Raw genomic sequence first — 21,853 nt, forward strand, 5'->3', positions numbered from 1 at the left:
CCTCAGAAGATCATGTCCCTGCAGCGTTGCGCGCTGGATCGCCTGCAGTTGGTAGCGGGACGCCTACGTCGCAAGCGCGACCTCCTCTGATGCGACAGAACACGTCTGGCTCTGATCGATTATCCCAGCTTTTTCCCTCCCGTCCGGCCTCAATCGCATCAGTTAGCCCCGTCGAGACACCCTCGTTATCGCGCCGTACATCGTATCCCTCGCCTCTGATACCCGCTGCAGAGCCATCGTACCGCATACCTCGCGCCCCGGCGCCGCCGTCCTTCCCCGAAAATACATCATATAGCCCGTCGCCTGATCCCTTTAGCCCGACCGGATCACATTCTACGATACAGAGCAGGAGTGGCACCAAAAGGCTCTTGAACCGACTCGCATCCCTCCGCAGTGGAAGGTTGCACGGTGGAGATTACAACAGGTTGGAAGATGAAGAGTCAGGCAAAAGGAGACTACAAGGGGTCGAAGAGGTAGACGAGCCGCTAGGATATGACTTGAGCGGATTCGATGGCGGCATGCCTATGAAGCAGTTCGAGCAGCCTAAGAAGATGGCGAGCGCGGCTGACGCAATGGAAGCAGAGCGCGACCTCAATGAGGCCGGTTACGCTGCGGAGTACGAGAGATTGGAAGCACAACTTGGGGCAGGAATGTCGTCCATCACGGAAGTACCCTTCACGCACACAGCAGCACTGCCTGAAGCTGATACTACACGTGGCCATAGGAGAGGTCTATCTGACGCAAATATCGTTGACGTCGTCGCGAAAGATGCACAGGAGGAGGCTGAGAAGACTGGGGGTATCGTAGCGGTCTCAGAAATCCCTGTGGATATCAGTGATATGGCGGGACATGGGAATGACTTCGACAGCCGCGCTTCGCTCGTTTTTGAGCGTGGTAATAACAATGAAATGAGTTACTTCTTTCCTCCAGGTAAGTGACAAGTGCAACATCGGGGGTTTCACAGACTGACTGTGAGTTAGACCCGGACATGCCTTCTTGGCGACCATTCTCGATGGGTTGGCCGTACCTAACATTTCTTGTAATTATTGCGCTTGCTCTGGCTGGATTACAAGAGTATCTGTGCCAGATTTCACAAAAAGCATCCGAACACGATCCTGACGACGACCACGATGGAGGGCTGATCAAGTTCAGAAGCGCTAAAGATTTGACGGTGCTACAGTACTTCACCTGGAAATACGCCCCGGTCCTCTTCTTCGTCATCTACGGTATCCTATGGCAGATAGTGGACTATGAAGTCAAGCGACTGGAGCCGTACTATCAATTATCCAAGAAGAATGGGTCCTCCGCGGGTGAATCGCTTAACATGGACTATTTGACGTTCATGAGCTGGCTGGTGCCCCTACGAGCGCTACGGCATAAGCAGTATGCAGTCATCTATGTGTCCATATCTACACTTATAGCGAGTAGCCTGGTGCCTATCCTCCAATCGGCATCCGTAGAGATGTATCCAAAAGAAGAAAAGCGAGAGGTAAGAGATTGGAAATCGATACGGATACAACCTTGGTGGTCCAGGTCTGTTACCACCTGCCTCATCATCGTTGCTATCCTCGGTACGGTCCTTCTGTACGAGATGCGTAGGAAAAGTGGTTTACTGTCTGATCCCAAGGGTATCGCTGGCGTCGCGGCCATGGCTACCAAAAGCCACATTCTCGCCGACTTTCAAAACTTAGACACCGCACCACTGGATAAAATACACAAACAGCTTCGCCATCGACGTTATATCCTTCACAAGAGCTCGCTCTGGCAAGGAGAATATATCCGCACTGTAAGGGAAAAAATTCCAGACACTGGCTCCGATCCTCGGCCCCTCATGCTACGACTCAAAGCTGGCATACCTTATATTTGTTACCTCATCTTATTCGCGGTCGTACTGCCCATTTTTCTCTTCGTCAAACCGGCCCAGGTTGTTACGGACAAGTTACCCTTTCTTCTCACAACTTTGGCCACGATCGTCAAGCTACTCTGGAACACTTTGAACGGCGATATCCGTACTCTTCAACCATACCACATCCTCGCACAACGCGAAGCACCGGCGAAGACTTTGACGCTCGATTACACTGGCACAAACCCCATCGTCCTCCCCTTCAAGGCCCTCATTAATAAGCACTACATCGTGTTCCTTGTCGGGGTCGGTTCCATTCTAGCCGAGATCCTCACTATCTGCGTCTCCTCCTTCTCCGTAGACGGTATAAAATTCGTCCCTGGCCAAAGCGGCAACGACGTCATAAATGGCGACGACCATGATGACCGTGCAAATACAGACCAGACCTTCCGCTCCTTCTGGTCCTCCTTCGTCCTCTCTATCGCCATCATATTCTTCCTAGTAGGCGTCGCCTGCGTCGTGTATGTGCACCGCTCGCACAAGTTCATGCCGCGGCAGGTCGGCACCATGGCATCCGTCCTCGCCTTCATCCACCAGTCGAAAATGCTCGTTAACTTTGTCGACACGGAGAAGTTCGATAGCAAGCAGATGACCGTGCATTTAGAGAAGTTGGGGAAGACGTATGCCTTAGGTTGGTTCCAAGGAAGGGATGGCGATGATCATTGTGGCATTGATGAGGAGCCGGTATTGGCGCCGTACAAGTATGGGGTGGATTGGACAAAGGCGAGGGTGCAGGGGCATACAGTTGGGACTTGGGAGCATTATTGATGGCCAGCCTAGATGGGGTTTGCTACCGGATTGGAAATGGGTTCTATCTAGGCCATTCTGAATTTGGGAGCAGGATATCTCGACCTCTCGAAGACAACCGTTCAAACTGCGCATTGTACTTGTAGATGCATCAAAGACATAAACAAATGTCGTATGGTGACTTGCTGATTTTGCGTTTTCAGTTCTGATAGCGCTCTGTGACACCACGTAGCATCACAGCATCAGCATATTGGACTTCTTTTTGCTACTAGAAAGCAATTGGAATGTCAATCCCGCTTTCGGATTCAGCCGATCTCAGTTCTTTAGCCACTTTCGGAGAAGCGATCGGGTAAGCGATTGGGGAAGGATAGTGCGAAGGCCAACGAGAAGGCTACCGCAAAGGACCCCACTACGGACAACATCATCATCGTCAGTAGATTTTAGCCAGAAGAACACCACCTGACATACTAAGCATTGTGATGGTATCGACATAGTTGCTTTCGACTTACTTCTCTTTGATCATCCGCTTGGCTTTCGCGACGCACAAGAAGGCGAAATCTGCAGACGCTCTACATGCAACCACCTCATGTGCAACATCTGATATTTTCTGAAAAGAAAAAACCGTGACAAGGGCTTCAGGCCAACAAGCAGCGCATGGGAACACGCAATATTCTTTCAGCACACACTAACTGTCTTTGTATCTCTTTTCTTCGCATCCACCGCTCGCATATTGGCCTACATACCTGCAGTCACCTTCTTCTCGCGATAACTACCAATAAGCCACGCACTGAGACTTGAGTACCATAATTTTTGAGAAAGTGCAGGTCCATGAGACTTCACTGGACAGAATTGACGCAATGGAATGCGCCGATCTGGTGGCGACAGCTCGATGAAGGGAAGAGCCGGGACTGATTGTATGTACCAGCAGGATTGGGTGCATTCAGGCTGTTCGATGATGCAATTTATTGCGTCGAAGGTATACCACGAGGGGGTTTCAAATCCGCAAAAATGAACCAACGTATGACCCTTTGGGAGGCAGAGTGGAAAAGCATATCTCCGAGTCTCTGCTCGTAGTGAAATTGCCCTCAGGGCTCAAGACCGCAATTGTTGCGCTTATTGATCAATGTGTGTATCTTAAGGGCATCGATAGCTCATTGAGAGACGGATGCTGGCGGGATAAAGTAAGGGTAAGGGTCACTCTCAGTTCGTTTATCCTAGTGCATCTCTTTATTCACGTATATGTAGCCTCTTAACAGACTTGTGCTCCGGGAGTACGCAAAAACACGATGAGCAATATCCAAAATACCTTTTCCTGTGTGTCGATGTATTAGCCCTGAGGTAGCGAATTAGGCATGGTTAGACGGGCAAAGATGCCTCGTTCGCGCGTTCGGTGAGAGTACAGAGAATTGCTACGTGGATCATAATTGCGAAGGAATGGATAAAATTGGATGAATGAAATTGATGCTCTGCCATATCATGATCAGAAGCTAGATAATGCAGCGCAATCTGCAATCAACAAGAGAGTAAGGACTACCTCTCGCGGAATATACCAGCCAGTGTTCTTAACTGAGTATCAAGTGCAGCAGCCAGCCACTACTCCACGCCACTGGCATTGTCAGCAGTTGCTGCGTCCGAGGTCTGCTGAACCTCATCTGGTGCGACTTCCTCGATGCTTGCGCGCGCTCCTCCTGCATTTGAGTTTGCGAAGCTCCATTCGGGGCTGAAGATCCCGTCTCGACGGTCACTATACTCGCCACTCTCAACAAACCACTCACAGTTATTCCTGGCCGCCATTCGAAGATGCTCTGCTTCATCGTGCCATGCAAGCAGCTGCTCGAGAGAGACTTCTTCCTCGTAGAGACCTGCATCTTTGACTGCGTCAGTAAATTCGCGGCGCCCCGGCAGGTTAATGTGACCGAAATATGCAACCGAGAGCCTAATCTCGGCCAAGAGTTCTTCAAAGTCGTTGTTCCGTCGACTAACGTAGGTGTGATAAGCTTGTGTCGTCCAGGAGTCGAGGTGGTAGCGTTGCGGATGTTGGTGGGCAAGTTCGACCAGTTGCGTGCGAGCGTCGACAGTCCGTTGAAGATCGGCCAGCTTCTCGTGAACGGTGGTAATGTGGATCGTAGAGAAAACGCTTAAGGGTGTCAGTGGTGTGGGATGGGCATCCGGACAGATTCGCCGAGGCATTTGAGGTATGGGTCGATATGTGCGACAAGAGGTGTGCTGACAGTAGCCACGACACACTGAATCCTGTTCGGAGGCGCTACCAAGGAAATCTGAAGTTGTAAAAGGCATCCTTGCTTCAACTTTGTTGACCTTATTGGGGCTAGGTAGGTTGAGTAGATATAAATATTGTGCGTCTCATGAGTGGAGGGGCTATTGTGCAGCAACCACTTGTGAACAATGTTATTCAGGGTGAAAGTTGTTGCGCATTGTCCAGCAGAATCTCTTCACACAATGTCCTCGTCGGCCTTTGGAGCCTTGCTTGAAAGCGATCGCTCCTTGAATACCATCGAGAAGTCACAATGCTCACTTGCAGAGGCGGAGTGGCTGACATTTCGCGAAGCATGACGGAGCAGCGAAATGAGAAGGAGATCAATGGCAGCCTGTTAATACTTACGGATCACAGCAAGACTGTCATTATATTCTTACTGTTTGATCCCTAATCTCATTTCGACCGGACTGTGCAAACGACTGGAGCCTTGTGAACAGGCACCATCATCATCACCCCCATCGTCGTCATAATTCGTCTGCATCGGCAGTAGAACTGCTTTAGCAATTCTGATGCGCTTTGGCCTGGCATTCGCGGCAGGGACTCATTTCAACCCGCCAAGTTTTCCCGCAATGCGCCCGCTAGACCTTGAAGATTTTCTTCCGTCCCCAGACCTACACCATTCCCTTTGGCTAAAGCAAAGCGCCATCCGGGTTTGGAGATGCCGGGCCTTTGCTGACTCCAGACCACAAGACACATCTTCCACAGATAAGCTTCATGCCCAGATTCCATTTGTACTACGGGCATCTCAAGACGAGGCGAGATGGACCCAGACTATGGCATGATTCTGCCCTGAAGGATAGTGTGAACCAATACTTGCAGATCTTTTGATTGAGTGAACAACTTGTGTATCTTGATATTTCGAAGTTCGCGGATGTCAGGGCTCGCATCATCGTCGGTCGTTGGCCCACGCGTCAAGCCATCGGTGGCAATGACGGACCTTGACATGTATGCCTTATGCTGTCGCCCATTCTTGATATGCGTACGATTGAGCCTGGGACTCCAGTAAAAGTGAAGGTACCGCCAAGGAGATCTGTGCACTGCCAACGCCGCAGTTTCATCAAGTCCGGGTCAGTGAATGACAAGAGCGGCCTGAGCAACTGTCACTTCCCCTACTCAAGCCAATCTTCGAAATTGAAGAACAAGTCCATTCCGTAGGAAGAAACCATCCTCCCAAAGTTTTTATCATAGCGTTGGATGTGGTCGGCTCGAGCGCTGTCGTTGAATAGCTGTGATTGTTGTTCTTCTTCCATTTAGATCGCTCGCAGGCCGCATGTGTAGCATACTTGGACGATTCGACAGGAAAGACAGCACCTCTACGAAAGCCAGCCGCATTGTATCGCAGGGGCGCCCAAAAGCGACGTCAATGATTGTATTGTTTTCCCAGTTTCATCTCGTCAAAAAACGCTGCCCAGTCGCGCCGTCGTTTGCCGTTCTCCAGGTTTGAGGTACGAAGGGGCAGATTCTGGATCGTAGTACTGTTTGCAGCGCTTCTACCCACGAGGGTCCGAACAACTCTGCACCATCTCTTTGACTGACAATTCCTTCAAATTAGGTGGAGTATCAGCTTTTTCAGCTTTCGGTCGCAGCTCAGTAAAGTGGCTATGCGTTTTCTCCCCTCGCAATGCAGCCTTAAGCCAGCGCCAAAGCACAGAAACCGCTGGCTTCGACGTTGCCAGGCACGCGCAAAATATACCAACAGCACACTCTGTTACAGATGCGATAAGAAGCACAGTGTTGGCATGGGCCTGGCTCATATCACGACCCTTCATCAGAGAAACAGAGAGCAGGATGGCATTAGCCCACGTTCCGGCTGTCGCACTGCATGTCAACATTAGCGCGCGTTCCTTCCTCGACGAAGCAACGCTGACTCACAGAAAGCCCATGCAGAGCAGCACGCACAGCGCCGCTTTCTGCGATCTCCGAACGCGGAGCCGCAGCAGGGACGGAAGCGGTAGGGCCAAGATGGACATGTCAGCGATAGTATTCAGCCACGCGACGATCACATGCGCGATCCGCTCAAATATGATATCCGCGGGTTGGAGATGAGGTGTTCGCTTCTTATTGGAGAAGATGATACCGTAGAAGGTCAGGTCAATCGTTATGAAGCAGGGCACTAAGTACAATAAGCAGGCCCACCAGACGATGCGGAACCATGGATTGTCCAATGTGAAGACTTGTTTGTAGAGGAAGAGGACGGCGAGCTTGACCGAGATGGTGGTCGCTGCCCGGAGCCCGGCCAGAGCGAAGAATACCTGATGTGTATGAGTAGATATTGATGTGATAGTGTTCAAAAAAGAATCTGTACATTTTCGAAGAGGATCTCGTCATGAGGGGTCTGCTTCGATAGAACGACGTCCGAACACGCGCCTTTGATGACCACTCAAGAAAGTTAGCAACAGTCTGGATGCATGCATTTCACCGACTTACACCACAGGGCGATGATGTCTTTGACGATGACATCCGCCTAAGATCGTAAGCGCAAAGATATGATTCAAAGCGTGAGTGCTTACATAGGCGAAGTATAGCAGAAGGTTATAGGCTGTCAAACGAGCCTTCCTGATCCTCCGCGACCCCTCGTGTAAACACAAACCCGCGGTAGTCAGGAAGAATGCCAAAGCAATAGTGGCCTCGACCTCAACGGTCCTCTCGAACGACGGCGCCGACATCGACACCACCTATCGAAGCTTGATACGTAATTATCCGTCACGACTAGGCTGAAGAAGGCCAATGGCACGGTAGATAAACAACCAACGTGGTCTGGAATGTCTCCACTGCACTGGAGACATCTGCGCACTGCTAGAGGCACCGTGGCGAAGCGGACGTTGGCAAGATGCGTATCGCGCAAGGCATGAGGGACAATTTTAAACAATTCAATTGTCGTGTCACCCAGCCGTGCGCCCGACAAACCGGATGCGCGTGGCTGTGACGCCAAATCCTTCGACGAAATACGCCAATGATGGGACATGAGGCTCGTGTCGTGTGACAGTAACATCCCTTGGGAGCACGCAAATGCGCAAAGTGCATGAACATCAACGAGAAGTCTGTGTGGCCCAGTGATCCGGTCCGCAGCGCTTGCTGTCACTGTGTTCTGCAATTACGAGAACCGATCAAAAGGAATGAGAGCGAGTCGCACATTGAGACCTGTTGATACGGAATTGTCAACGTCTCAAGACATTGGAGATAAGAATGGGCGTTTGCGCGATCCGCGCGCGTAGGAAACTGAAATCTCACTCGATAGGAAGGCAACCATGTCGTTCTTGTCTTACGGTACAGTGTTGTGCCAAGTGTTCTTCAACACTGATCTTCCCACGCCTTCAGCTCTCCGACCGCATTCCTGGCCACGGTACCGTTGCTCGCAAACCACCTCACAACGTCAGAATCCCCTGTGAATTCTGGCCAGTCATGTCCCTTCAGCCCAGACTGCGGGTCGTTGATGAACGCACGATATGCGTCCTGCATCGCTTCGCTGACGGCGATTTGGTATGGTGTCGATGCGCCTCTGTAGTTGCCGTGGGTGCCAAACTGCATCGGCTGTTCGGAGCCGTGATAAGCCCCCATCCATGGTCGTGGAGAGATGTTGCTGAAGTTGCCGGCATACATGTAACGGTATGTTGGGAGGCCGGCTGCGGCACGGAGCTTCGACGTCTTGAAAGAGGGGCAGAGGAAGAGCGTCTGAAACCAGAATTCCGACAAAACTTGATCTTCTGCGCTCGGTCCGCTGGCGTTGTATGTTACGAACCCTACGCCCTCGTTCCGATCGATGCCGATAATAGCGGGCTGTGTCATCTCGTCAGCTTGCTGGCTTCTTTATCACTACTGGCGATGCACTTACCACTTTCGTGATCTTACCCTCGAGCGCCCATGCCGTCAAGTTTGAAGGCACAATCTGCTCATCAGCCGATGCACCGAAAGCCAACGGCGGCACCCCTCCTCCATTCAGATTGTCTGCAATGACCTTCTCGATCGTCGCCGCGTCAATCTTCTTCATGCACGCAATCTCGGCTCCGGCGTCGGTGCTGTTCCCGCAGCCTACCTGCGCGGAGACGTAAGAGAAGTTGGAGTATTTAGGACCCGAGCCGTCCTCGATGAACGCAGTTCCAGAGTTCATGATGAGGCCTTGAACGATGGGATCTTCGCGCCAAGCGAAGTTGTAGAAATCAACTTGTTCTGCGCCAGAAGATTGGCCCCAGATAGTAATCTTGGAACTATTGCCCCCGAACGCTTCAATGTTGTCTCGTACCCACTCAACTGCAAGCCGTTGGTCAAGCATGCCTAGGTTCTGGTTCGTTGCTCCTTCCGCATTCGGATACCCAAATATGTTTCCTCGCGAATTTGGTTTTACGACGATCAAGTCTTTCGTCCTCTGCACCCACTGCGTTGGGATCGTGTAAGGAACATCTTGTCCACCGGTATACCAGCCCCCGCCATAGAAGAATACCACGACCGGTAGTTTAGTTGCATTCGTAGGCGTCCACAAGCTTAGCGTCAAACAGTCCTCGCCAGTGTTCTTGTTTTGGATCGTCAACTCGGGAACGTCCGTGTTCTCGAGATTTGGTGTGAGCGGCTCGAATTGCGTGCAAGACCTGCCATATGCGGTTGCATTCACAGGCGACGAGGGTTTGTTAGCGAGCGGTGGCTCCCAGCGGAGATTCCCAACGGGCGGTTGTGCAAAAGGGATACCCAGGAATTGGCGTACAGAAGAGGATTTCGCATCGATGAAGCCGTTGACGAGTGTTCCGCATGGTAGCGTGGCTCGTGTGTCCCTTCGAGGAAACGAGACATATTGTCCGCTGGCGAGCCAGGGTAGGGAGAGCGACAACGGTAGGAAGGAACGCATGACGGAAAAGCTGTAAGCTGCGTGGAGTGGGAAAACGCAGGAACGAGATTGACGAGGTGAAATGGCAGACAGGCATCCCAGCGAGCACACTTGAAGAGACCGCTATCCCCTCATCGCGCATCTGTAATCCCCAGCGAAACAAACTCACGGACGCTCCGGTACTCCCATTATCCTTCCTACCCCATGCGACCCCACGTGGAAATCCTTGTGGCAAACCATCGAGGTATAGCCTCTCCACAAGCACGATGCGATTGGCTTTGCATACGCACGAGAACGTTCCCAAGCACGCAAACGTGCTCATTTATATTGCTCATCGGACTAGGGGGATATTGCATGCAACTAAGGCCAGTAGCTGCGCTTTGTAAGGGTTCAAAAGTAGATGGCTTGGCTACGGGGGGCGGGTGCAAGAGTTTCGTCCGTACCGACGAGCGGGGATTTGGTACCTGGCTAGATCGATTGTGGTTAAAACGTTCCATGTCTCGCTACCTTCGTAGGTACCACCGTCACGACAAAGCACCATGCAATCCTTCTACACATCATCATCTACGTGATAATGTTCTTCTCAGGAAACATGTTGCACAATCTTGGTCGACAGATATTGAACGCTCCGCGTTACGGTACTCGCATCAAAGCGAACCACAGACAGGAAACGGTATTCGACCGTTGACCGATGAGCTACCGTTAACGAGCAGGTATACCAAAGGTATACCTCAAAGCTGCGTCCTAGGAACACTAGAAACGAAACACCGCTCAAGTCAGTCCAGGATGCACTATAACTCTCCATCCACATAGGGCAGGCAGTCAGTAGGTCTTGCGCTGTCTGCTGGTACGCCTCTGTGTATCTGGGGGCGCGACACCACTCAAATTCACCTAGGAGGCGCTGCAATTTATTGTCACAATACTCCACAGTGTGACAATAAGTAGCAAAATTTGGATCACAACAGTTGGATCGATACCGTAGCCTAGTAGGCCTCAGCACTCTTCGCAACGTCCCTTGGTACACAACACTAATCTTAAAATGCCTTTTTTCTCAACGGGTATCGTGAACCATCTTCACAACCCTATGTGCTCTACAAAGTCCCCGCCCTCATCTCTGGAGGATCCAACATACTTCAATAGCTTCATCACGCAGCAAACTCAGATTCAAGGCACTTCAACATCACTACCATTCCCACCACAACAATTATCGAAGCCATCCAAGAACCCTCTTCCAGACCGCAATGTCTCCAACAATCACCAACATCCCCGCCACTCTTTATGACTCTCTTAACGCGCACGCCCTCCCTTGTATTCTCACCGGCGAACTCTCCACTATCCTGACCTTTACCACCGCCCCTCTCTTTTACACTCTGCGCATCATAGGTAGCAAAGCCAGCAACACCGTCCGCGTGGTTAAGGCCCGCGAAAACACCTCCAATGCCTTCACCATCACATCCCAGGCTGATGTCACCGGACTGATTATCTGGATTCTCGAATTCGCGATCGAGAAAGAGACTGAAGCGTATTGTGGGCAGCTTCGCCTGGTTCCAAGGACAGATTCTGCACTGTTGAGAGCCCTACGCTCAGATGCGCCAAACCTTCTCGAACCCTTCGCCGAAGCTAGAACGATGGTAGAGCAAGGCTATCTTCTCGATGCAGTTGTTGAGTTGTTCACCCCATTTGGTCTCCAGCCTACCCTCTCTGACGCCTCAGTGTCATTCGATGCCAAAGAACTGAGGACAAACGAACTACACGCTTGTCCTAAAATTTTCAGATTAAAGAAATACGGCTTTGAGAGTGACATCCACGGCGGGTTGGATTTATCGTCTTGCGTCACCCTTCTATACGCCAGGAGCTATGGCGCCACAGTAGCCGCAGTAGATAAGAAAAGAATTCTGTCTAGCATGCTAGTGGAAGCTGGGTACATCGATGAGCTGGATCAAGATGATTTCATGCCGCAGAAGGTTCTGCTTTATGATTTGTCCAAGGCTGAAGATCGAAACGCGTTAGTAGAGCGTATTCTGCTAATGCGTGATTCGGAGCGCAACGACAAAGCGCCTTTTGAGATGGGGAAATGGATGGGAAAGCAGGAAGGCCCTCGCGTGGGAACTCGAACTAATCTGTGTCCAGAGCGCAGACCAAAGGCACATGCATATCACCACAGGAAAGGTGCAGATAGAACGAGCAGCTTGCGCTTCAACATCCTGCGCGAGGACATTGAGTTTGGAGAGAAAGAGATGGTGGTGAAGAGATCGCGGCTGCCACCCGCGGGAGATGAAAACTTGCTAGAGTTTGTGCTTTGGCAAGAGCAGGATCGGGTTAATGAGGTGCTGTTGGAGGGAAAGCAGAAGCTGGAGTCAGAACAAATCCCAGAGCTGACACAGTACGAGGACAACGAGGAAATGGTCGAGCCTATCACGCCGCCCACGTCGCCTTCAGAGCACTCGTTCGCCAAAAGCTGGGCGGATATGGTAGATGAAGATGAAGAAGATGAAGTTGAACTGGTAGCGCTCGACGATCGCATCGTGGTTTAGTCATATCCGTGTACATTGTAATAAAACTCAATTCATAGAACAATTCCTTCACCGCAGTGCTGTGACTTTCATTGCGCATCGCAACATTATAATGTCGCCGGCTTGTTGAGGGGGTAACGTGGGTTAACACATGGCCACAAATTGCCGTATCAGTAGACTGGATTTCAACTGCATTGCTCTTGCAACGTTCTAAACATCAATGGGTATCATACCACCTCGCAACGCCCTCCACTATGCACTTAGGGCTGCCGCCAACGAATTGCCCACACGGAACATGGTTTTCGAGTTCCATTCCGAGTCCTTTGGTCGACGACCGGGCCGGAATTGCCATGCAGAATCCTACTCGTACGTGTTCTCATACGGATCCGCGTCGTCGATGTCGTCGTCTTCGCCGTTGTCAAAGTATTGCTCGGCGTTGTAGTCGTCGTCTGCCTCCTCCGAGTCGCTCGAAACCGCGGACCAGTTGTCCTCGTCATCACCCTTCTCTTTTTCTTCCTCGTCTTCGGCTGCCTCGTCCTCATCAAACTCCTCGTCTTCATCTTCAGCGCGCGCCTCGGCTTCGCGTGTTCGTCCCTCTTCCTGCTCGATATGTTGCTGAATCGAGGATTTCTCATTAATTTTGGTGGTCACGGCGAGGACGCGCTTCTTCTTGTTGCTGCCTCGGTCGAGGTACTGTCGCAGTTCGGGCGGGAATAGCTCGTGAACTGCAGTGTGCTATTAGTGAATGCGCCCATCCGCTGCATCATGCGAACTCACCGAACGGGCGACTGTCTAGCTTCGGAACTTTCCGATGGCGCTTGTGATATCTGGCTGAGTATGTTTCGTTGCCAACGAAGGGGTCAAAAAGTGATTCGTCGGTGGGCGCGATGTCGCCGGCCTTGCGCTTAAGCCCCGTCTTCATGCCATCGTTCAGGATCGTGAAGAAGTCGCCGTTGTGGACACGGTCGCGGATTGCGATGTAGTGCTTCAGAGTTGTCTTCTCATATTCGGAGGGCGCAGGCGCCTGAGCTGGTGGGGCGCTCTGTCCAAGGTCTCAGCAGGCTGTCGAGTCGCGTTGAGAGTGGAAGCATCATGCGACAATTCCAGGACCTCATGGCAGCCCATGATGCGTACGATAATGAAGGGAACGCAAGGAATGCCAATCAGAACAACATACGGGAAACAAGTCGCCAGGCCCTTTCTGGAGCTCGAGGCCCGTCAAGTCCCAGGCCATCTCTGTGCCCGCGATCATAACTGTCCCGGGAGCGCTGCGCTGCCCGCCACCGCGCGCGCCACCCCTTCCGCCGCGAGACATGACGATAGCTGTTCTGGTAGTAGGATGGTATGGATGAGCTGCGCTTCAGATGCTGCAGCCGTGGAGGCGACGTCGGACCGGTTTGCGGAATTTCATTGTCGAGGACAAAAATTTGGGTAACACCTGCAGCAACTTGAGCCGCGGCCCTTACTTGGTGGGGCACCAGCGCCGATGCCCCGCCCAGCCTCTCACATCACGCTGCAACCAACTCACCCCAGCTATCGTAGTGTCGCACTCTATACTGTCTCTCTTCGGGCGACACACGATTCTCGCACTGCGCTGTGCAGCAAGCTCTGACGTCATTTGATCGGTCGAACTTCAGGACCACGCCTCTACACATTGACCCGCGGCTCAAAGAACGCTCGCCGCGTCAGAGTAATTCACGCCTGTTGACGCGCCCAGGCCCTTGCAGTACGCGTAGTCACATGAGAACAGCTAAACCGTGGACTGGAAGCTTCTACTATTGGCACTACCAGGAAACTTGCCGCCACCTCTGCTTAGGCTGTCTTGAAATAGCTCTATTATTCTGATGAACCAAAGCCCAGTTCCTCCGTCTGCACAAATTCATTGACATGGCGCAAACATCCGCTGCTCTTCTCCCTGAACTCTCTGCACATCTACAAGCGGTAGACGAGGATCCGACTACGACACTGGATGCAGACCTGCTCGAGAAATGCGGCCTCTTCACAAGCACACCCGATTATCAAGCCCGGATATGGCAGGAGACTGGGCCATTGTTCCTCCAGATCGCTGCTCTGCTGCCAAAGCTCCAGCAGGAACCAGCACCTCTCATCCAATTTGTTACAAAGCTCGCTGCACCCTACCGATTCGAGCACATCAAAGATGTTGATTTCGAGATCGGCCTAGATTTGCAAGCAACACCGGTTCATGCTCTCATCCTCACTTTGCTGGAGAAGGCTGCAGCAGGAAGCAACGATGCACAGGCCCTTGCGAATCGACCAACTGTCATGGCCGCTATCGTACGGCTGTGGCTCTGCACTTCGAATGCTGGAGTTGCCACCCAAGCCGAAGATCTTCTTACTTCCTTGTTGCGTGCGTCCAAGAATGAGCCCGCCACTGTATCTGGAGAGGCAACGCTGCACAAATACGGCGCTGGTCCCATGTGGAGGCGCTTATTCACCGATCGCGATATTGTCTCTCTATACTACCACTATACTTCCATGAAGACTCTATCGAACCCACCGCTACCTTTGTTGAGCAAACGGGACAAGACAATATCGCAGGCGCGCCTCTTGCATTGGCTACCCAAGGTCGGCGCACTGGACTGGAGCACCATCACCTCAAGCCATGGGCTAGACATTGAAAAGGAGGTCGGACTGGCTCAGGGGCAAGGACTACTCCACTACGCCTCGCTGAGGATGGTGGACACAGATGATGACGTGTTAATGCACATGACGCTCATCAACTTCTACCGCGAGCTTATGATCACCGTGAAAACAAAGCCTCATCTCACGTACGTATCCCTGCAATGACTTGATGGGGTGCAACTGACGTGCCATAGGCACTACGACTCGAGTCTGTCGTTAGACTTCCTGAAGGAGCAAAATATCCACAAACGGATAATCGACTTCCACACTAGCGACAGCCCTGGTCTCGATCATTCCTTCCTAAGCCCAAGGACGGCGCAATATATCAGCGACTACGCGAGCGCCTATCCTGAGAATTTCGAAACCAGTGCTGAGCTACAAACGATTCGAACCTACCTTGGCCGCAACATACGCCGATGCGAGCCCCACGACCTCAACATACTGGCGTCAATGCCCCGTGCCACCCTCATACCTCGCAGTGCCACAGGTCTTGCCTGGGATGACTGCGTTCTGCTCGACATACCTATTACTCGTACAAATCCTGATGCGCTAAAGACTTTGGCCGCTGTGTTCCACGGACCTCCGAAACAGGAGATCACCTTTCCGCAGGTAGAAACTATCGGTCTGGATCCCAAACGCATCGAGATAGAGTCTGTCTTTGCGCGCCTCCTCACCTCGCAATACTACACCAAACACCCCTCCTTATTTTCTGACCTCGTCACGCACACATCCACCATTGCGATGAAAGACAATGCCGTAGCAGCTCTCACACTGCTCCGTGCCATCATCACGTCATCATGGTCGACCGCATCCGTCCCGGATATTATTCCCACTTCCGACGCGACATACACTCGCTTGCACAACTTCCCGCGTACAGGTCTCGATCTCGTCCTTGACCCGGCGCGCAGCGGTGGTGTGCTGCCTGCGCTGTTGAAGCCCGCGACGACGTTCTCGAATCTTGTGGGCGGGCGAGGCGATGCGGAAAATGCGGCCTATCAGGTTGCAATGTCACGCTTCGACGCGCTGAAAGCGTTGGGACGGAGGCTGGAGCAAGATGGCGGCAGGAACGATGTGCTCCAAATGGTCACGCGAAGAGTCAATGAGGGTCCGTGGGGTGTAGGCGGGAGCGCAGGTAGCAGGATAGGCACCTTGGAGTTGTGAGCGTAGTACGACCCGAGCATAGTGAAGACCTGGTCAAGTGCTCCTGTTTATGCACGCACTATAAGTCAAAACGATAGCCCCATAATGAAGAGTGGCAATTAGACGAGAAAGTATACCAACTAGAGATGCATACGAACGGCAACAGCGTCGCAAGCCAAGTCTCTTGTGAACGCCGTTAGAAACAGTAGACGGCTTGGTACGATCGGCGGTCCGATGTAACTTTTCGAAACAAACTAGGCTTAAACGACGCCAATTCAAAAAGGAAAACTACCATGAAACTACAGTGTAATTTCCGAGTCCCTTTCTCTCGAAAAAAAAAATTGTCAAGTAATCCTAGATTCCTAATTATCTCTACGTTGGAGCTCTTGAGGACGGCAAGAGCGCTGCAGAAGGGTCGCACCTTTCAACCTTCGTCATCTCGTGCTCAGAAGCGCTCTCTCCACCGTCATGGCTAGCACAGTGGTTTCCTCGCTTCTCCTCCTGCACCTCGCCGCATCTCCAACCCTTGCTCTGCCATCTACATCCGCACCACGACAAAACACCTTCCAGCACCCAGGAATTTTCGTCAGCCAAGCTCAGCTCGACTCTACCAAAGCCCACCTTGCTGCCAAAGCCAACCCATGGAGAGCAGCGTACTCAGCTCTAGACGACCTGCCATGGACCAAACCCTCCTGGGGCCCCTCACCCGTTGCCACAGTGCGCTGTGAAGACCCCGGCACCCCAGAGCACGACCAGGAGCAGGGCTGTGAAGAAGAGCGTCTCGATGCCTTAGCTGCTTACTCACTTGCCCTTCGCTGGGCATACACAGGCAACGATACCTATGCTGCTAAAGCCATAACCATTATCGATGCGTGGAGCGGCACATTAAAAGAGCATGTGAGTTCTAGTGCACCGGAGCAGCCGGGATTGCAGTCTGGCTGGGCCGCTTCGACATGGACGCGTGCAGCTGAAATCCTGCGGTACACAGATGCAAACTGGGACACTGGTAGTATCACAAGATTTTCGGGCATATTAAGGGACGTGTATCTCCCTCTCGTGCGCGACGGCAGCGCAGATAACCCGAATAACATCGACTCCGCAATGCTAGAGGCTGCGCAGAACATCGCTGTCTTCCTGGAAGACCGTACCCTCTATGATGCAGTGATGGAAAGGGCAAAGCTGCATATCGCGTCGTACATCTATCTCAAGAGCGACGGGAGCTTCCCCAAGATTCCCGAGTGGACGACCAAGTACCTAACTGAAGCTCGTGTGCGTGCGCTCTGGCAGTCCGACGGCTCGTTCTTCGATGGCCGCACCATGGAAACGTGTCGCGATCTCGAGCACGCGAGTTACGGCCTCGCTTCTATTTCACACATGTTCGAGACTGCGAGAATACAGGGCGAGGATCTTTACACAACTGGATTGGGAAGCAAGTTGCAGACCGCGCTGGAAATGCATGCGCAGTACGCTGCAGGAGGCCCGGTGTCCAGTGAGGTCTGCGGAGGGCAATTGAAGTATGAATTGCTCCCTGTTGCGGAGCCGGGATATGCGCAGTTTGTAGGGAGGCTGGGCAGGAGTATGCCAAAGACGAAGGCATTTGTGGAAGGGAGCAGGCCGGCGAAACCGAACTATCTGTTCACAGCGTGGGAAACGTTGACACATGCTTCGTAGAATTTCAATCTGGCGCTTTCAATGTACTAATCCTTCGCAATAAGCGCTTCGGCCTGCGTGGCAAACTTCGAGTCGGTCAATTTCGATTTTGGCGTGGCGGAGATGAAGACTTATCGCGTGGATATCTGATGCAGTGGTAGTGGTAGGGCAGTATCATATCATGCAATTGTTTCCCGCCACAACATTTAGCGGCGGAAGCATACCAGGACTTAGTCGATATTTGTGGTTGCATACAGTACCTCTTATGTCTTTCTTGAGCTAGTCTACTGGCGAGTAATACTTGATAACACATATCATAACACGGAAGGATATGGAACAGTGACGATTGTGGCTACTGCGGGTGCTATGGTGACCTAATATGGTCTCTGAATAAGATGGAAACCTACGGCGAAAGTTTATTATGGATGGCAACATTAGCGCAGAAATGCCATATGCTATGACATAGCTATGTGGACAGATACTTAGGACGCGTATGGTCCAAAGGAATTGGTAAAGTAGACCAGGCCCTTGTCAGAGAATTTAGGATTAATTAGCGTAGCGAGAAGGTAACAGGGAAACGGATAGCGGTTATATGTTCGCATGTAATAACAGTATTAGCCTGCTGCCTCGAGGTGATACATGTACTAGAAGAGGTGAGCTTCAGTGGCGTGCATGTATACTTTGGCGCTGGTCTGAGACAGGAGATAGAGGTAAAGATTCGATGCATATGTGCTATTTGTGCAAAGACACTCTAGATAAAATACTGTAAAAAGATCGAAGGACGTGGAATCAGAGAATTAGCAAGGGATGTGGTGAGTAAGGCAAGTGAGATAGGTGGAAGAGCAAAAAAGGACCAACACCTCTGAGTCCCCATTCGGCTCGCTTGTGGCTCACCTTCCAGCTGGCTGAGCTGGTCGGTAAGGGCAGAGCCTACTAAGATCCTTTCAGAAGTGAACCAAGTCCAACCCCTTCCTCGGCTAATGCCCGTCCCATCATCGCACGCTGACGGTCAAGGAAAGGCAAATAGCTTAAGGTAGGACCGGACACTGAGAGTCGAACCCAGGACCTTTCGCTGAGAAGCGAACTGGTTTCTAAGGCTTTGTGTGACAGAGTAGCAAATGTACCACTTCGCCACACGCCGCCTCGGATGATCCTTAGGCGTTTATCTGCATGAATTGGTTTATATAGAGACTCATTTTGGGGCTTGTAGTGAGTGGACGAAGATTGGAATTTCTGGAGTCTGACTTGAGTCAATTGAGGGTTGAAAGTGAGCGGATCACGGCCGCTTTTTGGCCAAGGTCTCCTCGCCTTTCAAAGTACTCGGAGAAGCACCAAAGCATTGATGGAGTTTAATGTCAAGTCTCAGTTCGCGGGGCATCAACCGCTCTCCTGAGCATTTAGAGATTGGGACATGTACCATAGGCTGGCAAGGACAATTTTCTGAGGCCGCACACTGCTCAAGCTTGCAGAATAGATGGAATTGACTTGAGACGCTCGTTGATCCGTACGCCAGACCTTGACTCTCGATCCAAACAACATTTACCGTGTAGAGTCTGAGTTCGACAAGAGTGCAGCCTTCGGCCTGATTCCCTTCGTTCTTTCTTGATCGAGGACCCGGAGGCAATGGTGCGCTCGCACCCAGCTGTCACGACCGCAGATACGCCTCTTTTACCCAAGTGCTCCACTGTTTGGCAATAAAACCTTTCTATGACAATCATTGCGAAGCTGCCGAAGAGCGATACTATTGCATTGCTGAAGTGACAGTCACCAAAGGTTGACGTTGAAACTCAACCACATCTGACCTCGAACTCTTGAACGCTTCTAGCAAACCAGTCACCAGTCACCAGTCACTCTCAAATCCCAACATTCACCTGCTTATTTAATCAAGCACCGACCACTCCTGCTCCTGCCAGGTTCCTCAGCCTCCGCTGCTGCACCTCACCTCTTTCCACCGCGTCTACTACCTCGCCTGCCCGTTGATACCAATTTTGTTCTCGCCAGCGACAACTACCCACCGTAATGGAGCTATCACATTCAGTAAAGGTGTCGCTTCACCAGAAGCTAGTCGTTATGCTGGCCAACAAGCTTGCACCACTCCGAAAGCTGAACTTTTTAGGTGAACGCAAGCCCACGTAAGCAGCTATCACATCCATCATAGCGCACAGAAGAGGAATATACTGAACTGACACATGATATATCAGCCTCGATGACTACTACAAACTCAATGATGCTTGCTTCCCCGACCATATTCCTCGTTCTCTCTCACTCCCCTACTTCTTCGAAAATTACAACCTGTTCGCTTCCAACAAATTCTTGGGCTGCAAATTTGAGGACCGTTTCGATATCGCGTGCGCTACCTGGTACTGGAGCACCGACAAGTGCCATTCATTCTCCCGCCACTCCCACCAAATTTTAGTCAACTTTCTCCTCGCCGGCATCGTCGTGGCCCAACCCGACCAAATCCAGGATCCAGATCTATACCACTTCCTCTTCAAGTTCATCTGCGCCTTCCACGCTTACAATACACGCATTGACAAATTCCATGAGCAGGAGGATTTCCTTCGCTTCTGGTGGGACCACAAATACGATCTCATTGAGTTCCCGGCCCGCAAAATCAAGCACATCATGGCGAAGGTCAAGGCCATGAAGCACGTGCCATCCCACATGCCCTTCCAGCCCGACGAGTTTCTTGATCAGGCCCGCTTTCAAGATCGCGCTATCTTCGGCGAGTACGTCGTCGTCTGGGCTGTGCGGTGGTTGTTTCATCTTGAGAAGGTCCACGTCTACTGCGAGGATCTGGAGAAGCAGCACAATGCATTGCCCGAGGTCTTCGAGGATAACTTGTGCGCTAGCTTGGCTGGTATTGGGGTGGAGGACGACGTAAGTTACCAGAAAACGTGCACACTGGGCATGGGGGAAATCCGGACCCCTATTTAATGTTCGTTGTATCTATGTCCGAATTTAAACTCCACCCACTGTGACGCGACCTACTGGCGGCAGTTTGCTAATATTCCTGTATTCAGTTTCCTTACTATGTCACCACGGAACACTTCACCCGCCCCGAGACGCAAGCTTTGCTCAAGGACATTGAAGTCGTCCAACCCGCCAAGAAGATCGATAGCGTTATGTGGATGGAGCCGCAGGCTGCTGCGGAGCGCCTTTTAGACAGCGACCTGAGCGCGGTGCTCCAGAACATCAAGCTCTAGTCAAGAACCATGTGAGCACTTCCTAGATAGCGACCCGAGCATACTGATCCGCGATCTATTTACTGATTCTAACACACAGAATAGCTCGTCTATATGCCCTAGCGTGGTGAAACTCGAGGTTCTAGTGCATCCATGGGTCAAGACGTCGTACTTATGATTCGAAGTCTTTGGGAAAATCCGACACTATGAAGGTCGTCTGGCCGTCTTCATGCTATGGCCCATGGTAAGGTCTTCAGGGAGGCTTGTGGAAACAGAGATGCCGGAAGTGGGACGATGTAATCTCACAATGTTGAAGCCTCTGTTACTGCGATGACTTTGTCCGTGCAAACAAGGCAAGACTAGAGGCCTTTGACTCAGATACCTGCTAGAAGTCTATACACTTCTGTCTGATCGGTCACTTGTATCCTGAGTCCACACTTTTGAAAGCGCTGTTCAGCCTCGTCAGCGACAAAACTCTCGAGGTGTATCTGCTATCGCAGCCTTCCGACAACTATGATCGATCCCTTTCTTGAGCAAGCGAGATAGAACAGGCCTTTACCCTTTCCTCAGGTTTCATGTTCAAGATCGGGATTCTCATATTGGATAGAAACAATGAATACATTGGCCCACTTCGAAAGCTCTCATCAATGAAATGACGAAGCACGTTAACGCTTGCCGAGAAATCCGGTAGTACGCGGTGTCTAGTGTACAATCGCGATCGCTCTCGTCGGTAAGAGGTAGGCGTCAAGACAAGAGAATCTGTACCAGCGATGTCCAGCTTGTAGGCTGCTGTTAACAGAGCAACAGCTCGAAAGCACCAATCGCTGAAATCTTGGAGCCCTACTCGATGGTACTCGTCTCGCAAAGTACAGTCTGATAGGACTTCGAAAATGGCATGGAACACGATGAGGTATGCGGCCACTACTCCATTAGGTTTAGTGTCAAATGATTGAGGTGCAATCGCTTTCAGACATGTGC

General features: G+C 51.6%; 8 protein-coding genes across 8 annotated transcripts; 5 read left to right on the forward strand and 3 right to left on the reverse strand.

The window, feature by feature from the left end:
* Nucleotides 1-89: 89 nt before the first annotated feature.
* On the forward strand, nucleotides 90-3,094 carry N0V89_008837 (uncharacterized protein; the record flags this gene model as incomplete). The annotated part of the gene is made up of 3 exons (XM_056217590.1): nucleotides 90-930; nucleotides 981-2,604; nucleotides 3,022-3,094. The coding sequence occupies 3 exons, from the start codon at nucleotides 90-92 to the stop codon at nucleotides 3,092-3,094; spliced, it is 2,538 nt and encodes an 845-aa protein (XP_056069146.1).
* A 1,149-nt stretch (nucleotides 3,095-4,243) lies between these two features.
* Nucleotides 4,244-4,840, reverse strand: N0V89_008838 (uncharacterized protein; the record flags this gene model as incomplete). Its single annotated transcript, XM_056217591.1, has 1 exon — nucleotides 4,244-4,840. One exon carries the CDS (start codon nucleotides 4,838-4,840, stop codon nucleotides 4,244-4,246), a length of 597 nt encoding a protein of 198 aa, XP_056069147.1.
* A 3,379-nt stretch (nucleotides 4,841-8,219) lies between these two features.
* On the reverse strand, nucleotides 8,220-9,765 carry N0V89_008839 (uncharacterized protein; the record flags this gene model as incomplete). The annotated part of the gene is made up of 2 exons (XM_056217592.1): nucleotides 8,220-8,705; nucleotides 8,761-9,765. The coding sequence occupies 2 exons, from the start codon at nucleotides 9,763-9,765 to the stop codon at nucleotides 8,220-8,222; spliced, it is 1,491 nt and encodes a 496-aa protein (XP_056069148.1).
* A 1,220-nt stretch (nucleotides 9,766-10,985) lies between these two features.
* On the forward strand, nucleotides 10,986-12,278 carry N0V89_008840 (uncharacterized protein; the record flags this gene model as incomplete). Its single annotated transcript, XM_056217593.1, has 1 exon — nucleotides 10,986-12,278. One exon carries the CDS (start codon nucleotides 10,986-10,988, stop codon nucleotides 12,276-12,278), a length of 1,293 nt encoding a protein of 430 aa, XP_056069149.1.
* A 339-nt stretch (nucleotides 12,279-12,617) lies between these two features.
* On the reverse strand, nucleotides 12,618-13,572 carry RPC31 (DNA-directed RNA polymerase III subunit C31; the record flags this gene model as incomplete). The annotated part of the gene is made up of 3 exons (XM_056217594.1): nucleotides 12,618-12,982; nucleotides 13,035-13,299; nucleotides 13,435-13,572. 3 exons carry the CDS (start codon nucleotides 13,570-13,572, stop codon nucleotides 12,618-12,620), a joined length of 768 nt encoding a protein of 255 aa, XP_056069150.1.
* A 572-nt stretch (nucleotides 13,573-14,144) lies between these two features.
* Nucleotides 14,145-16,061, forward strand: N0V89_008842 (uncharacterized protein; the record flags this gene model as incomplete). The annotated part of the gene is made up of 2 exons (XM_056217595.1): nucleotides 14,145-15,046; nucleotides 15,095-16,061. 2 exons carry the CDS (start codon nucleotides 14,145-14,147, stop codon nucleotides 16,059-16,061), a joined length of 1,869 nt encoding a protein of 622 aa, XP_056069151.1.
* Nucleotides 16,062-16,145: 84 nt separating this feature from the next.
* On the forward strand, nucleotides 16,146-17,711 carry N0V89_008843 (uncharacterized protein; the record flags this gene model as incomplete). The annotated part of the gene is made up of 2 exons (XM_056217596.1): nucleotides 16,146-16,152; nucleotides 16,522-17,711. The coding sequence occupies 2 exons, from the start codon at nucleotides 16,146-16,148 to the stop codon at nucleotides 17,709-17,711; spliced, it is 1,197 nt and encodes a 398-aa protein (XP_056069152.1).
* Nucleotides 17,712-19,709: 1,998 nt separating this feature from the next.
* N0V89_008844 (uncharacterized protein) lies at nucleotides 19,710-20,896 on the forward strand (the record flags this gene model as incomplete). Its single annotated transcript, XM_056217597.1, has 3 exons — nucleotides 19,710-19,822; nucleotides 19,892-20,570; nucleotides 20,714-20,896. 3 exons carry the CDS (start codon nucleotides 19,710-19,712, stop codon nucleotides 20,894-20,896), a joined length of 975 nt encoding a protein of 324 aa, XP_056069153.1.
* Nucleotides 20,897-21,853: the final 957 nt, after the last annotated feature.

Source organism: Didymosphaeria variabile, assembly GCF_027946475.1.
Source record: "Didymosphaeria variabile strain IMI 356815 chromosome Unknown scaffold_6, whole genome shotgun sequence".
NCBI classification, from domain to species: domain Eukaryota; kingdom Fungi; phylum Ascomycota; class Dothideomycetes; order Pleosporales; family Didymosphaeriaceae; genus Didymosphaeria; species Didymosphaeria variabile.